This window comes from Hippocampus bargibanti, linkage group LG07 (genome assembly GCF_051943395.1).
Source record: "Hippocampus bargibanti isolate YZ-2025 linkage group LG07, ASM5194339v1, whole genome shotgun sequence".
Taxonomy (NCBI): Eukaryota; Metazoa; Chordata; class Actinopteri; order Syngnathiformes; family Syngnathidae; genus Hippocampus; species Hippocampus bargibanti.
In genome coordinates this window covers 14,917,016-14,932,180 of record NC_142740.1, presented here as the reverse complement: position 1 = coordinate 14,932,180, position 15,165 = coordinate 14,917,016, and the positions used below count along the sequence as shown (strand labels likewise).

The window sequence follows — 15,165 nt, the reverse complement described above, 5'->3', positions numbered from 1 at the left end:
AATTGATGATACAGGGAACCACATAGCCATCAAATCAACGGCAAACCCTGTGAAGGTGTCATTGACACCTGGGATGAGAGTCAACAACTAGCACCACACGCCTGGAACAACAAGAGGGAATGGACGGGATAAAAATAGTCCCATAATAACTCAGCAGGCTCCACAGAGATGAATGGCAGGGGATGGAAATTGTGGGGTAGTCGCGGGGGTAGAGATGTGAAATGAAAAATGAAATGTCTGATGAGAGATGTGTCTTCAGTGGTTTCTTCAATTTCAGAATATCTCCAGTGGAAACTTGTGATCACACAATCATTTGTATTCCGGAAAAAAAACATGTAAAAACGGAATCATGAAATTCCAGTCCTTCATCTTATGGTAATGGTGGAGTCCTGTGTTTATAATTACACATGTAAAAATGTAGGCCGGACAGTCCGTGCATGCCAATAATTATTTTTGTTTTTGACACACCTTAACACCCATCATGCCCACATTTTTACGCTATTGAACAGCTGAACACAATGATACTCATTGGAATGGACTTAGCATAGCCGCTAAGCGGCTAAATCAGACAAACGCACACCTCGTTCGTTTTTCTTAATGATCTCCTTCTCCTCGACTGTAATTTTCTTTTGTGTCTTCTTCGGTGCCAAAAAAGCAAAAGTATCTGTAAAAAAACTCCTTGGAGGCGATCAACGGATGTGTGTCTCTCTCTCTCTCTGTCTCTTTCTCTTTCTCTCTCTCTCTTGCTCTGGATCGACGTGTGCATTCAGAGAATGGTGGTGTGGAAAGGCAGGCCGGCGACGTCTCTCTCTCTCTCTATCTCTCTCTCTCTCTCTCTCCCTCTCTCTTTCTATCTCTCTCTCGCTCGCTCTGGATCGACGTGTGCATTCAGAGAAAGGGGATGTGGAAAGGCAGGCCGGCTAGGGCGCTTTTCGCTCATGTGCTCTGGTGTTCTTCCGCGGAAGATTACTCCGCCCGCCGTGGTGGGGTGTGTGTATCGCGAAAAGTAGTGCATAATCCAAGGTTTAATTTTCATAAATTTAACGTTCGTAAACCGAAAAGTTCATCTTCTCAACCACTTATTCCTCACTAAGGCCACGTTAGGGGCCACTCTGCTGTGAGTCAAAATGGTTAGTCTGGAAACACTGAATGCTTAATATTTGTGGTTCAGGTCATGGCAATCAGCAATGATCGACTCAAGGGAACAGAAGTATTAAGTTTGTTCATTTGTAGTGGTTTTCCTTTCCCCAACATTATCATGCACAAGCAACAATCATTTTGTGATGCCACCATAGACGTTCATCACAGATCACCTGTGAGCACTCACCGCAACTTGCCTCATTGTCCACCATCCAAAAAGACCTTTTGTCAAATCCCGTGAATGAAACAAAAATAATCATTCTGCATTGTAGAATGTGAGCATTCAAATAATCATTTAAAATTAGCGTTCGATTCTCTGAATGTTGTGTTCCAACGGGGACAGAGGTGTTCAGATTCATAATCATACCTAGATCAGCTGATTCGACGGCGGCCATGTCACCGCTGCTACTTTGATTATTTCTTTTCTTTGCTAATTTATCTACAAAAATAAACAAATGTAAACATGGGATACCAATCACACCCTGTCATATAATTTGACACAATCCAAACACAGACGGGACTATCTCATTATTCAATTTAGTGACAGTAACACACAGCAGGAGTGGTGGGGGGGGGGGGCAGAGTGTGGGAGGCGGGGGTGGGGGTAAAAATTCTCCAGGGTTACACATCATCATAAATGGGCTTGACAGATGTCTGTCTGTGCTACGTAGGCATGCTAAATTCTGATCATTTCCAACAATGCACGGATGCACCCTCAGGTAGATGGAGAAAAACTCAGACTGGCAAAACAAAAACACAATTCTTAAATCAAGATAGGATAAGAAAATGTTTATTTGTCTCACAATGGAGAAATTCCCAATTCACAGCGGCAAAGTTATGAAGGGAAGAATTCGAAAAACAAAATATAGGAGCTGCTGTAAAGGCAGCCACTCTTGTGGGACCATCTTGAAGTACATCCATCCATTTTCCAGACTGCTTAATACTCAATAAGGTCGCGGGGGTTGCTGGAGCCTATGCATCTCCTTCTCCGGGTACGAGGCGGGGGGACACCCTGAATTGGTTGCCAGCCAATCACGGAAACGAACAACCCTTCGATCTCACACCTAAGGAAAATTTTGAGTGTTCAATCAGCCTGCCATGCATGTTTTTTGGAATGTGGGAGGAAACCCGGAGAAAACCCACACAGGCCCGGAGAAAACATGCAAATTCCACACAGGGAGGCCGGATTGGGTCTTAAACTCACAACTTCTGCACTGTGAAGTCGGCGTGCTAAACACTCGACTACCAGGCGTGCAATCTTAACCACTTTTGTTTCAACAAGACTCATGAGATCATTTAAAGCAACACGAGACAAGTGTTTGTGCTCAGGGGTCAAATTGATATTTCTGGTTTTAGGGGTGTACGGTTATCGTGTTGCTAGTCATTGTACTATTTTCTAGACTAATATTAATGTATGTGCTAATGTGCCCCTCATAGCTAGATGTTTTCTGCATTAATGTGGTTAATGGTAAACGAGCCGTCACTTGCATGACGCTTTTCTCCCTCGGTTACTCAAAGTGCTTCACACTGTTCCCCTCGTTCACCTACTGATTGTTGAGGCAGAAACTGGGAGTGTAGTGCCGTGCTCAAGAGCACTTCCCCTCAGGTTCCAGCCAGAACCTTGTGAAAAATGGACGACACATTGAAACGCTTTTTTCACAACGCAAAATAATTTGTTTAGAAATTAGCATTGGTTCGTGTTCTGTGTTTCTGTGTGTGTGTGTGTGTGTGTGTGTGTGTGTGTGTGTGTGTGTGTGTGTGTGTGTGTGTGTGTGTGTGTGTGTGTGTGCGTGTGTGTGTTGTCCTACTTCTCAGCTGCATTTAATGATATCTGTGCATCATTAGAAGTCTATTTGCTGCCATAGGCCTAAATTGTTCAGCTCAAGAATGCAATCTGCATACTACACACCGAACGTGGCAAGCAACGGTGCCATTTTATGGCTCAATGTCTTTTATGGCTCAACGCCTGAAGAGGACTGCAAATAAATCTGTTGTTTCCTTTCCTTTGAAATGTGCAAGGGGGGTGATAACCGAGGCATAGGAACACACTGTTCACTTATCCACCCGAATAGATGCAATATTAATGGAGAATTTCCTTTGCGGATGACTCATTGCTGTTTCTTCACAGAAGGATCTTGACACTTGTGTTCCCAGGAAAGCCTCAATCGTACACTGTGAGCGCTAGCAGAGAGTCGGGACATTCTATGCTATTTCTCTTGTAAAAAACACTTTGTTTACTCCTACTTCCCCTCACCCTAAAAACATTTGGACTCCATTTTCCCAAAACAACTGCTGGTTCTTTCACACTTTCAAAATTTTCAGGAGCTGCTTGATTGCAGGGATGAACGCTTTCCAACCCCCTTTTTTACACTCATCCGCATTTGTTTCACCCTCCTTCAAATCAACCCACAGGCCATGAGATTTATCTCTCCCAACAATTGGCTGACGTGGGGAGGAGAGTGAAGGCTGAATCACAGGAGAAGGGGTGTGTGTGTGTGGCGGGGGATGGGGGCATGGCCAAACTTGACCTCTGGATCTTTGCTCTTGGACATAATCCAGCCAATGGATTGTTTTGCATAAAAGGGAGATCCAAAACAAACAGACGTGCTTCCTGTGGGTTCTCTTCGCGCACTGAATATCGTTTGAAGATAAAATTTGGCTTCACACAATCCGGGTTTTCAACTGCTTTAAACAAGTCCATACACTTTCCAGCCACGCCAAGTTGGAACCTGGCTGTTTGGTACAATCACAGACCGCAGTGATTATTTTGTCCTTCACTATTTGCACGTTTTACCTGCAGTGTATGTGCCGTGGTAAGTACATTGTTATATTGGGTCTGACGACACTATATGACCCCCCCAACTCCATTCAAGAGTTCCCGTAAAATATATATATATATATATATATATATATATACAGTAAAGTCTCGTTATATCGATATCGGATATATCGATAGTGCCGGTTAAATCGATACTATTTCTATGCACGCACGGAGAAAATTACATGCAAACAGGGTCGGATATATCGATAGTCCCGGTTATATCGATATTTTTTCGGACTCCTTTGAATATCGATATAACGAGACTTTACTATATATATATATATATATATATATATATATATATATATATATATATATATATATATATATATATATATATATATATATATAAATGCGAATCATTCCCATTTGTCAAGGCACAATTATTCATCATCAGCTGAGGACCAAATCGTATAAACACAAGCTCTTTGCAAGCACGCAACTTTATTCCACAGTTAAAAATACATGAAGAAGCCATTCCCTTTGAGTGACAGCATCGTTGGACAGTCAAAAAAAGAAAAAATAAACAAGAAAATACCGGTGACATTGGGATTTAGCCTCCCCAGAGCAAAAGACAAAGATGTTTTCAAAAACGGATGCAGCAGAAAATGGCACAAAGGCCAGTGATTAAGTCACCGGGGTTAACTGCACTCCACATAATAAAACATATTGGTATGTAATAAACTCTAAATATAATGCGCATGAGCATGAGAAGGGGGATAAACAGCAACTCACAGTAACTTTTGCCAAGGCTTGAATAAATCTTAAATTGATGCAAGATATGGCTCTCGAGGGACAAGAGTTTCCTACTCCTGGTTACAGGTTTCTCTTTTTTTTTCAAGACGAAATAAGCTCTTACCTTGGAGTTCCAATGAAGGCTGAATTGACAGCCAAAACTGTCAGCTAGGGAAGATTTTTTCTCTTCACACGTGCACGCACACACACGCACACACCTGTTTGAAAACATCTTGAATCTATTTTAACTAATAAGATGAATCATCAACCTCATACACCTCAGCATCCAATGCACTCCCATTGTATCTTCTTCTAAATCAAATATGAATTTGTTTTTTACGGTAAAGTAAGAAGAGTTGGAAATTACTTTCTTTTGGGATCGTAGTTAGAGGTCTATTGAAGTTTTTCATTTTTTACATATTAAAATACAGTGCGAGGGGCGTCAATTACGAAATATCATTCGCGTCTGGACTTGGTTACTAACCACAGTGAAAAGCGAGACAGTTCACTGTACTGTTAAAAGTAATTTCATAACACTCACAATAATTGACACTACCGTACTGGAAAGTCACCCAATTTAAGTACAGAGGTGGAAAATGTGAATAAATGTGCTACGAGTCAGTTTCACTCGTATGGTCGTAGTGAACTGAAAGTGAAGACATCTGTGAGAAGTGAGGTACACAGCACAAAGGAAGGCAGCTCGAGCTACACATTACAATGACACTCTATTGCCGCTGCTAGTTTGCCGTACGACAAAACCAAATACTTTAATTCTTATGACTACACGCCACGTCAAGTAGCTTTGTTCAAGAGTTCTCCACCGCGTGCGGCAAAATGTCGAAAATAGTCCTTTGAATGCGAATAATGCCAGTGATAATTACTAGCCCGTGTTAGCATAGCTTGTAGCAGAATTGGGTATGTTAGTTTTGTGTAGTGCAGTGTGTTCTTAACATTGTAGTATATCTGGATTGTTATTTATTTTATCCCACTGTCATGTTGCTATGAGTTTATGTAGAAATGTTTGTCCGAAAAATAGAATTTTTAGGTAATAGGCGTTTTGTCCGGATGTTACGACGTAGTAAGCGGAGCTGGCGTATTACAGTGTCTGCTCGATGTCAGCTCATGATTATTGCAGTATGAATACAACATCGACTATGTATCATGTTATAAATGAAACATCCGCGTCCCCACAAAAAAAATTTATTGCCGAAAGCGGTCCGACCGCAAACAAGCCGGCGTAACTCCGTGTCAATAACATGCGCATCGAGAAGAGGCTGCCTCGGACGCATCTTGAGACCAGGCAGCTGCCGATGTGTCGCCTGCGCTTCCAGGCACATTCTCGCATTCGACTCACCCTTTCGTCGCCTTCACTTCGTCCCAGTCCGAACTCCCAACAAGCAGGTAGATGTCGAGCCGCGACCGATGTCAAATCGACGAAAATGGAGGATTTTATCCAACTTATTCGCCGCTACTTGTGTTCTCTACTTCCTGATTTAGAGGGTGCCATTTTGAATAAGTGAAAAATATTTCCGTCTGTGACGTCACTAGCTGCCAAAACTGGGAACAGCCAGGCTAAATGTCAAAAAATGTACAGACAACAAAAATATTTATCTTTACACACACATATATATATATATATATATATATATATATATATATATATATATATATATATATATAGATAGATAGATAGATAGATAGATAGATAGATAGATAGATAGATAGATAGATAGATAGATAGATAGATAGATAGATAGATAGATAACGAGAGAGTGAAAGAGAGAGAGAGTGAGAGAGAGATAGAAAAAGAAAGTAAAGTCATTTTAAACATGAACAAAAAAAAACAGGAAGGAGGAAAAGGTTTAAATTAACAAGAACACCTTGGGCTTGGGCAATCAATTAAAATATGAATTTCCTTGAATGCAGCTAACTTAAAGGACAACCAACGCCTTTGGACAAGTTGTGTCCATAATTTGTAAAATCGCTTCAACTGACTTCTACTGAGCGTATTTTACAAAGATTCCACCACATATAGCTATATTTTACGTTTTAAGACTCGCGCTGAATATTCAGGAAGTATTGTTTTTGAATTGGTGACGCTTCCTGACGTCACGTCATGGAAGGAACGCCCCTGACCGAGAAAGGACACGCAGTGCATTTTGCGGTACTTTGTTTGGTCTGAAAACTTTGTATTGATCTGTGTTGATGGCGAAATTACAAGGAAAACATACATAATGCAATGGTGAATCGTTGTGTGTTGCACCAAGACAACTATTTGATATTCGCTGACACAAATTCCAAGCAGACAAATCAGCCATTTTCAACGGAGCTCTGGCGCCATCTTCTGCATTTTCTGAAACGGTACACATCAGTCTTGATGCCTCAAAATGACCCGGAAGAACTTCTTTAATCAATTGCAAACATTCATGCTTTCCTCTTCAGAACTATTTGAATCATATTCATAACTGGATGAGTAACAAGAAAGCATCTTCTCCTAATCTGAAGCCAAGACGTCTTGGCGTGACATCACAAACTGGGGGGGCGGGACTTTCTGAAAATGCCCAATTCGTAGCTCAATTTTTTTTGCAGATTTAGCACACTAAGTCAATTTTATTGGTGTTTTGCATTTGACTAAAAATATCCGCCTGCGTGTTTTGGGTATTTTAGATGCTATAAAACGTTTTTCTGATGTCAGTGAGAAAACAAAAAAACTGCTGTCGGTTGTCCTTTAAAAAATACTGGGAGGGGTATAAAAGGCAAGTATTTTGGCTTGACGTTTCCGTCATCAGACAAGTGTTTAATTTCTTGACATGCTGTGTCAGTGAATTACAGTACACCATCAACCCATTTAATTGACAGCTAGTCTATCCAACATAACATCACCAGTTGCAGACCACATGCAGATAAACTCGGTAAACAATCGTTCACAGTCACATTTATGGTTAAATGTTGTTCATGTTGGAATGTGAGAGCAAAAAGCAGAAGGAGAACATACAAACTTCACAAGAGAAGGCCAGAGAACACATTCAAACTGTGAGGCAAATAGATGAACTCGGGACTAACCACTACCACAGCATGCTGCTTTAATATATTGTCTAACCATTCATTTATTTTCAGAAGCGCTTAGCAAATCGGAGTCTTCAGCACTAAATATTTCCAAACATTTCTACAATGCAAAACAGTCATTTGTGATGACTCAATTCCAATGTAATTACAGAAACTCTAAAAATGGATCCATCATAAATATAGATTTATCAACACAAAGGATTTACTATTTTTTTATATAAGAAAGCCTTTCTTCACTTTTCACATGATCTGTAATGTGTTTGTTGTTGATGTTTATTTTTTATGTGGAAATAAATTTAAATAACGCAGAGAAAAAGATGGTAACATAAATAAATAAATAAATAAATAAATAAATAAATACATAAAGGTTCCAGAAAGGGGCCAAATGTTTTTAATATCATTGTTGTTCACTTTTAAGTGGAAGATGGAAAATCAGATTTTTCCTTTGGGAGGGAAAGGATAGAGATTAATTTGCCAAGCTTTAATTAATGTTCAGGGCAAATCACCACAATCTAAAACAACGCCCTATTCACAGTGACTGACTATATCAAATAAAGATGCACTTCACCATGTCCCGATTTGGCATCCATTGGTCCATCCCACATTATTGAACAGTCCTGGAAGAGCTCCAGCTGTTTCCAGCAAACGCGCACACGTGCAAGTACGCACACGCGCATCCACACGCACTACTGGCTTCCTGGTAGCCCTTGTTTCTCCAAGAAAAGATCCTGGTGGGAAGCACACCCACAAACAACTTATGAGTGTTTGTGTTTAAAGAAAAGACTAACGTTCTTTGTTATTATTGTTGCTGTCAATTCAAAATGATATACTGTAATCATTCTGACTATATGAGAGGGGTTCGCACAAGTAGAGAATTATTCCCGACTAAAAGCATAAAAAAATTCTTCTGCAAGGTTTCCCTTATTTCTGATGGCTCAAGCATAAAAAAACAAAAATATACTATTGTTGCAAAACTCTTGACATAAATAAGAAAACCTTTCACCAAACCGGCAAAGCTTCGTTCTCTAGCAAAAGAAGTCTTCAATTTCCATAGCTTTTGAAAAAAAAATATTTTTGACTTGAACAATGAACACAAGCCATCATATTAGTAAGCAAGCATACGGGGATCCAAATTGCAAGTATTTTTGTTTGTGGGCTTTGTAAAACATCCAAACAAACACGAAATGGTGTCTTCTCGTAAAGCTTTGTCGTTCTTTTTCAGTCTTTCTACAGCCTCCATTGTACTCCTTACAGACAAGCTCATCTGTGGCTTATTTCTTGTCCTCAGTGGACTAATGATCTAAAATATTTCAAACTCGTGGCAGCCTGGTCAGACAATTGTTAAAATAGTGTCAATAATTTCTCTACATCTGTATAAGCTTTTGCCATGAGTGTTTCAATCATTTGGAAATTGAGAGTAAAGCAGTGTGTTGAATGGTCCAAATGACAAACTCAGGATAAAGCAGTGTTTGTGTTTTTTATTGTAAAAACCGTGAGTGGGTTTGTGAGAAGATAATAGTGCTGGAAATTGTGCGGTGAGAATTACTGTTTTGATGATGAAATAAAAAAAAAAGGGGTGGGGGGGGGGGGGGGTCAACGAATTCGCCGTTTCCATGACTTTTGCCACCATCTAGTGGAGCTTTTGAGTACTGACGCGTCCCAATCGCTTCCTTTTTCCCTTTCATCCAGGGGTGTCCAAAGTCGATCATCAAGGGCCGCCATCCGACCTGTTTTCCAGCTTTCCCGGGAGCTGATGAGCTGATCATGTGAATGAGGTGTGTTGCATCCGGGTCAGATGGAAAACAGGCAGGACAGTGGCCCTCCAGGTAGACCTCTTCAAAATTGACCTTTTTCTTCAAACATATGGAAACTGATATTATTCCCATTCTCCAAGGTCTAAATTAGCTAAATATACCAGTTATTGGACCTTGGCTATGCCTGCCTCAATATCCATGTAATTTTATTGTTGCCGTTTTTGAAAAACAAAAATTTTGAAAACTGCAAAATTTGGGATATTATGTCCATATTTTCATTGTAGCTTTCCAGGGGTTGACGCTATAGCATTGAAAGTGGTACCAAATGAAGGCTAATAAAATGTTCTTGAATATGGTGGTAAGCACAATAAAACACATGAACACCTGTGTAAATGTTAGCTAATTTTAATGCACAAACAGCTGGGACACTACAAAAAATCAGTTTGGTAGTATGATAGCACTGCACTGACATATATTGCATCAGAAACTGTCAGATAGGATGTTACTAATACATGTATTATCACTTATTCAATGTGGCTTTTTTGAAACTGTCAATTTTTTTCCTGTTGTACTCCACAACATGTAGTAAGCAGCTTCCTTGCTCTGGGTCAGTTGTGATCTGAATTGCAAAGTCACTCATTTGTTTCACACCTCTCTCAGCCACATCATTGGTCACTTTCAGTGACCTCACAAATTTCTGTGCATTACTGTAGCTGTCATTGTCTTCCCAGGTGTCAGCAGGAGTAGTGAGCCACATTTCACTCAAAGAGCATCAAATAGAAAGGGAGACTCTGGCCGTACCAGGTCTGTGAGAACTGTAGCTGCCTTGATGCCAGGAAACACTGGCTTGCCTTTCCTGTAACTCTCAGATTTCTCTGTTTCTGACAGCTTGACTGCTGGCATGTGAACTGAACAAGGTGAATAGCACTAGTTCCTGGGTTAGATACCAACGGTGGTTGTTCATTTTCTTGAGCACAGAGGTTGCCAGTTCATAGTCATACTGCTTGTATCTTCATAAGCTGGAGGTCATGGATAGGTGCATCAGCTGCAGATGTGGTGGTCACCCAGTGGCTGATGTAGAATACGGCCAGAAACTTGTTCATCCTCTCCAGCTTGAAGATAGTGTCCGTGTTGTATTTTAGTTCCTTGGAAAACATGAGCATCTTCATACGGTAAATGTTCTTGGCCATCCAGCGGGCTTGGTGAATGGCACCTGGCTTGGCCCAGTGGATACCTCGAGGAGGTTCCTCACCAAGCAGGATCAGGCACAGCTCTGCCACCTCTCTGTAATCTGCCCTCGGACTTGCTTCCTCAAGGAAATTGCTTAAGACTGCAATTGTGCTTGTCTTCTTCTGTTTCAAGTCTGGTTCAACTAGGCCCAGAACTCTTGGGCAGTCCTTAACCAACTTGTCCCACTTGTCTTTCACATTGCTGAACATTGGGTTGTCAGGACTCTTGACCTTGATAAACACAGCCACTCATACACTTCCAATTATTACCTCTGATATGTGATGGTGACAAGCGAAGTAGAATACCTTTCTGCCTAGTTTTTCTTCAATAAGCTTTGCCGCACCTTTATTGATGCCACTGTTGCTTGCTGTGGTATCAAAATTAATTGATTGAAGTGATGAAAGGAATGAAAGTAGAAAAACAAAATACATGAGCTGATGGAAAGGCAGCCACTCTCACGGCGCCGTTTTGAAGTCAAAAGAACAAAAAAATAAAATAAAATAATGAAAATTAACACAGGTGTTCATGTGTTCACTACCATATGCAAGAAAAATTTATTAGCTTTCATTTGGTACCACTTTCAATGCTGTAGCATCAACCTCTGGAAAGCTACAAAATAAGGACATAATAGCCCAAATTTTGCAGCGTTTTTGAAAAAGGTCAACAATAAAATTACATGCCTCTTGAGGCAGGAATAGCCAAGGTCCAAGATCACAATAACCTGTATATTTAGCTAATTTAGACCTTGGAGAATGGGAATAATATCAATGTTCAATCAATTTCCATATATTTGAAGAAAAAGGTCAATTTTGAAGAGGTCTACCCTCCTGGCCTGGAGTTGGACATGTTTGCTTTAAACCGAACTTAACTGAAAAAAATGAAACTTCCCTTGCCAATGTATAATAAAGTCACTTTACTTACATTTGTGATGGTCTTTGATGGCTCTTAATTGACACCTGCTGCTTTCTGACTTGTAAGATCTTACGAAACTGAGGCATCACATTATCATTCATCATGTTGATGATTCTCATAGCCTTTTCTGGATGGAACTGTTCAATAAAAGCCTGCACATCAACTCCTGGATGGCCTGCTTCTGCTTGTCCTCTTGAAGGCAAATCAAATCCTCTGTGTTGAGGACCGCATTATGGTCAGCAACAATCTCCTCGATGTCATCTGCATCCACTTCGAGTCCCGTAGGTGCTGGCAGAGATTTTATTACAACAAAAGGCGCGAGTCCGATGATTTCATGGACGTGGAATAAAACGCGACAAAAGAAGGCGGGTGGGGCGATCCGTCCAGCACATTCATCCATCCAGCACATTCGCGATCCCGGATCGCGAATGTGCCGATCCCGATCGCTGCTAACAATCACCTCGGCAAAGCAAACTCTTGAACTTGCCAGCACAAGACAAAGCGAGGCGTCGTAATAATGTCACTAGTGAGGCGACAGGGACTCGTTGAAATGTCCCAGTATCGGTGATGAGGGTATCAACACGCACACTCGCGATCCCGGAAAGCACCAAACTTACGCGATCGCGGCTAACAATCACCTCCGGCAAAGCAAACTGTTGGACTTGCCAGCACAAGCGTCGTAATCATGTCACTGGTGAGGTGACAGCGACTCGTTGAAATGAAATGAAATGAAATTGAAGTGTCTTCTTCGGCTGGCGGAGGTCACGAGCGGCGGCCCCGCCCCAGCTGTCAACTCACACGTGACAATTTCGGTGTCATTAGTCACGTGAAAGCATCGACTAAATAACGCCTTTGTGTAAAGCTTTTAGGCAAAGGATGGTAGCAATGGTGAACGGTAAAGGGCTCTTTATTTGTAGAATGGTCATAGAAAGTTTCTCTCAGGGAAGTGACACACAGCGTGAGAGATGTGTCAGGCTGAGATTTCACATGACAGCCGTGGTGTGCACATGTGACGCCACAAACGCACACCTCGTTCGTGCTCCTTGACGATGATTATTAGGGGATCATCTTGCATTCATTTCCTAATAGTAAAATTATCTGCAAAAAGCTCCTCGGAGGCGATCGACGTGTAAATTCAGAGAGAGGGGTGTGGAAAGGTGCGCCGGCTGGAGCGCTGTTCGGTCGTGTGCTTCCGCCGAACATCCTAAGATCACTCCGCCAGATCCGAAGATCACTCCGCCAGTCGTGGTGGGTGTGTATCGCGAAAAGTAGTGCGTATTTCAAGGTTTATTTGTCATAAATTTGACGTTCGTAAACCGAAAAGTTCGTAAGGTAAGGTGTTCGTAAGCTGAGGTCTCACTGTACTGGATTCACATCTATGTGTAATATGCTTTAACCGCCCCTAGGTGGCCACGGTGAGCAGCATCACAATGGTACGAAATCAATTCATGGCTGTTTTAAAATTTTGTTTTATTCTTCTATGGCAGGGGTCGGGAACCTTTTTGACTAAGAGAGCCATAAAAGTAAAATATTTCGAAATGTTTTTCAGCGAGAGCCACACGCACGCGCGCGCGCACATACAAACGCTCGTGTGCGCGCGCGCGCACACACGCGCGCGCGCACACACACACGCGCGCACGGCCACTTTTCAACAAAATATCAGAATGTATTATTTAAAATAAGTTTGTGATAGTACTCACCGTTAAGATGGATGGTTTTCCGTTCCTCGTGTTTGGTAAAAATCCAGGCAAACGATCGGAATGAAATTCAATTTGCCGGTCCAGAGGCGAAGTTACTGCTAGCTAGCCTGCACACGGCTCATAAGCTTCCACACTTGCTATCTGCAATCTACTTCTCGCAGAAGTATGTCGATGCTAACGTTAACATGGGGCTTGTTAAAATGTCACTGACATTCGACTGTTTCATCAATGGTATTGTTTCATTGCAAATTAGAATCAGAATATTTTCTCTCCTCTAATGCTCCGGTGCATTCAGGCTGAAGTGCACTAGTTGGGCTCATTTAAAGGGGCGTTTACCTATTTCAACATGACGGCCACAATCATCCAATCAACATGGTGCTTTCGGCCATTCTCGGTCAGTTGCATCCAATCAAAATTGCGCTTTCCGCCAACTGCAGCCCCAACGGGAAATGAATGACAAAAAAAACGACAATATGTATTATAATATGTAATATTTATCGGCGAGCCATATGCAATCATCAAAAGAGCCATATATGGCTCGCGAGCCATAGGTTCCCGACCCCTGTTCTATGGTGAAGAGAAATAAAAATGTGAGGACTTTGAGTGTGATTTTAACTTTGGATGACGACACCCTAGTCTGCCTTTTTGCTGAAACAACTCACACAACTACCTGACCTGATCAAAACTGCAAAGGTTTTGTCCCCCAAAGCCTCTGTGTTCTTTTTGTTTTTTTCTCCAGTAAAGGCCAACCCAGCCTGAAGTTTCATTAATTCACACTGAGAGGAGCCACGCGGTAAGCCCCTACACGGCTTTAACTCATTTTAATACTCTCCGTTGTGTTTGTTCTAAAAATACACAGAGATGGATTGATTGTTGTGAAATTGGTCAACTTTTGTTGTTCCACCGACCTTGCCCAGTTTATTTCCACACTGCTGGGAGTCAGGGCAACACGGCTTTTTGAAATCATAGCAATGGAGACGTTTATCTTTTTGTTTTCCTTTACCGCCCTCGGCATTCTGTACTGCATGAACGCGGTTCCTGTGCTCCAAGAGTAAGTCGTGCCCTTCATTGATTTTCTGCCTATGATTGGCACAAGCCCCCCCTCCATTGTTTCATAATAACTGGTTAAGGTTACGGTTTTGGATGACGTTGTCCAATTTGGGGTTCAGCTTATTTATTTAGACATGAGTAAGAAATATTGTGCTAAGTCTATTCTCTTTGTCTTGTCTATAATACCGAACAATAGCTATCTGGCTGGCTGGTTAGCTATCTAGCTCGCTAGCTATCTATTGGCTTGCTAGCTAGCTTTGTGGCTGCCGCTGCTCACTCACAAAGAAACTTGTCCTGTGACTGTAAAGCGACCTTGAGAATTTTGAAAGGTGCTTATAAATTAAGTGTATTATTATTATTATTATTATTATTATTATTATTATTATTATTATTATAATTATTATTATTATTATTTCACACTGTCATGACATTATGACTGCAACTCACTGAATAACTTGGGGTGGTGTGTTTTGGTGTGACATATTGTGACATAAGAAAGCGTCTGGCTGCTCAGTACAACGCCAACATTAATATAATTACTTTCACAAATATATATTTTTTTACTGCTGGGATGGGAATTTTAGCTGGGTTCGTTTTATCATGGATGTAAACTATCGAAATAAACTTTGCTTTCCTGAAGAGATTAAGTTTATTGAACCCAAGTAAATGAAGTTGGACCTAACCCAAGTAATTGCATGAATTAACTATATTAAATTGCATTGACCCAAACCAAGTACATTAAAGGACAACCGACGTC

General features: G+C 41.2%; 2 protein-coding genes across 3 annotated transcripts in view; one reads left to right on the top strand and one right to left on the bottom strand.

The window, feature by feature from the left end:
* Positions 1 to 6,189, bottom strand: part of sbno2b (strawberry notch homolog 2b) — a 59,819-nt gene extending 53,630 nt beyond the window's left edge. For both annotated transcript variants that reach the window (XM_089001621.1, XM_089001622.1), the window contains exon 1: positions 6,051 to 6,189. The gene's annotated coding sequence lies outside the window, so the exon portion shown is untranslated. The remainder of the gene's footprint in view (positions 1 to 6,050) is intronic.
* Positions 6,190 to 14,223: 8,034 nt separating this feature from the next.
* tm6sf2b (transmembrane 6 superfamily member 2b) overlaps positions 14,224 to 15,165 on the top strand; it is a 32,350-nt gene continuing 31,408 nt past the window's right edge. The window contains exon 1 of the mRNA XM_089001098.1: positions 14,224 to 14,409. Coding sequence (XP_088857224.1) covers positions 14,330 to 14,409 — 80 coding nt within the window. The 5' untranslated portion in view covers positions 14,224 to 14,329. The remainder of the gene's footprint in view (positions 14,410 to 15,165) is intronic.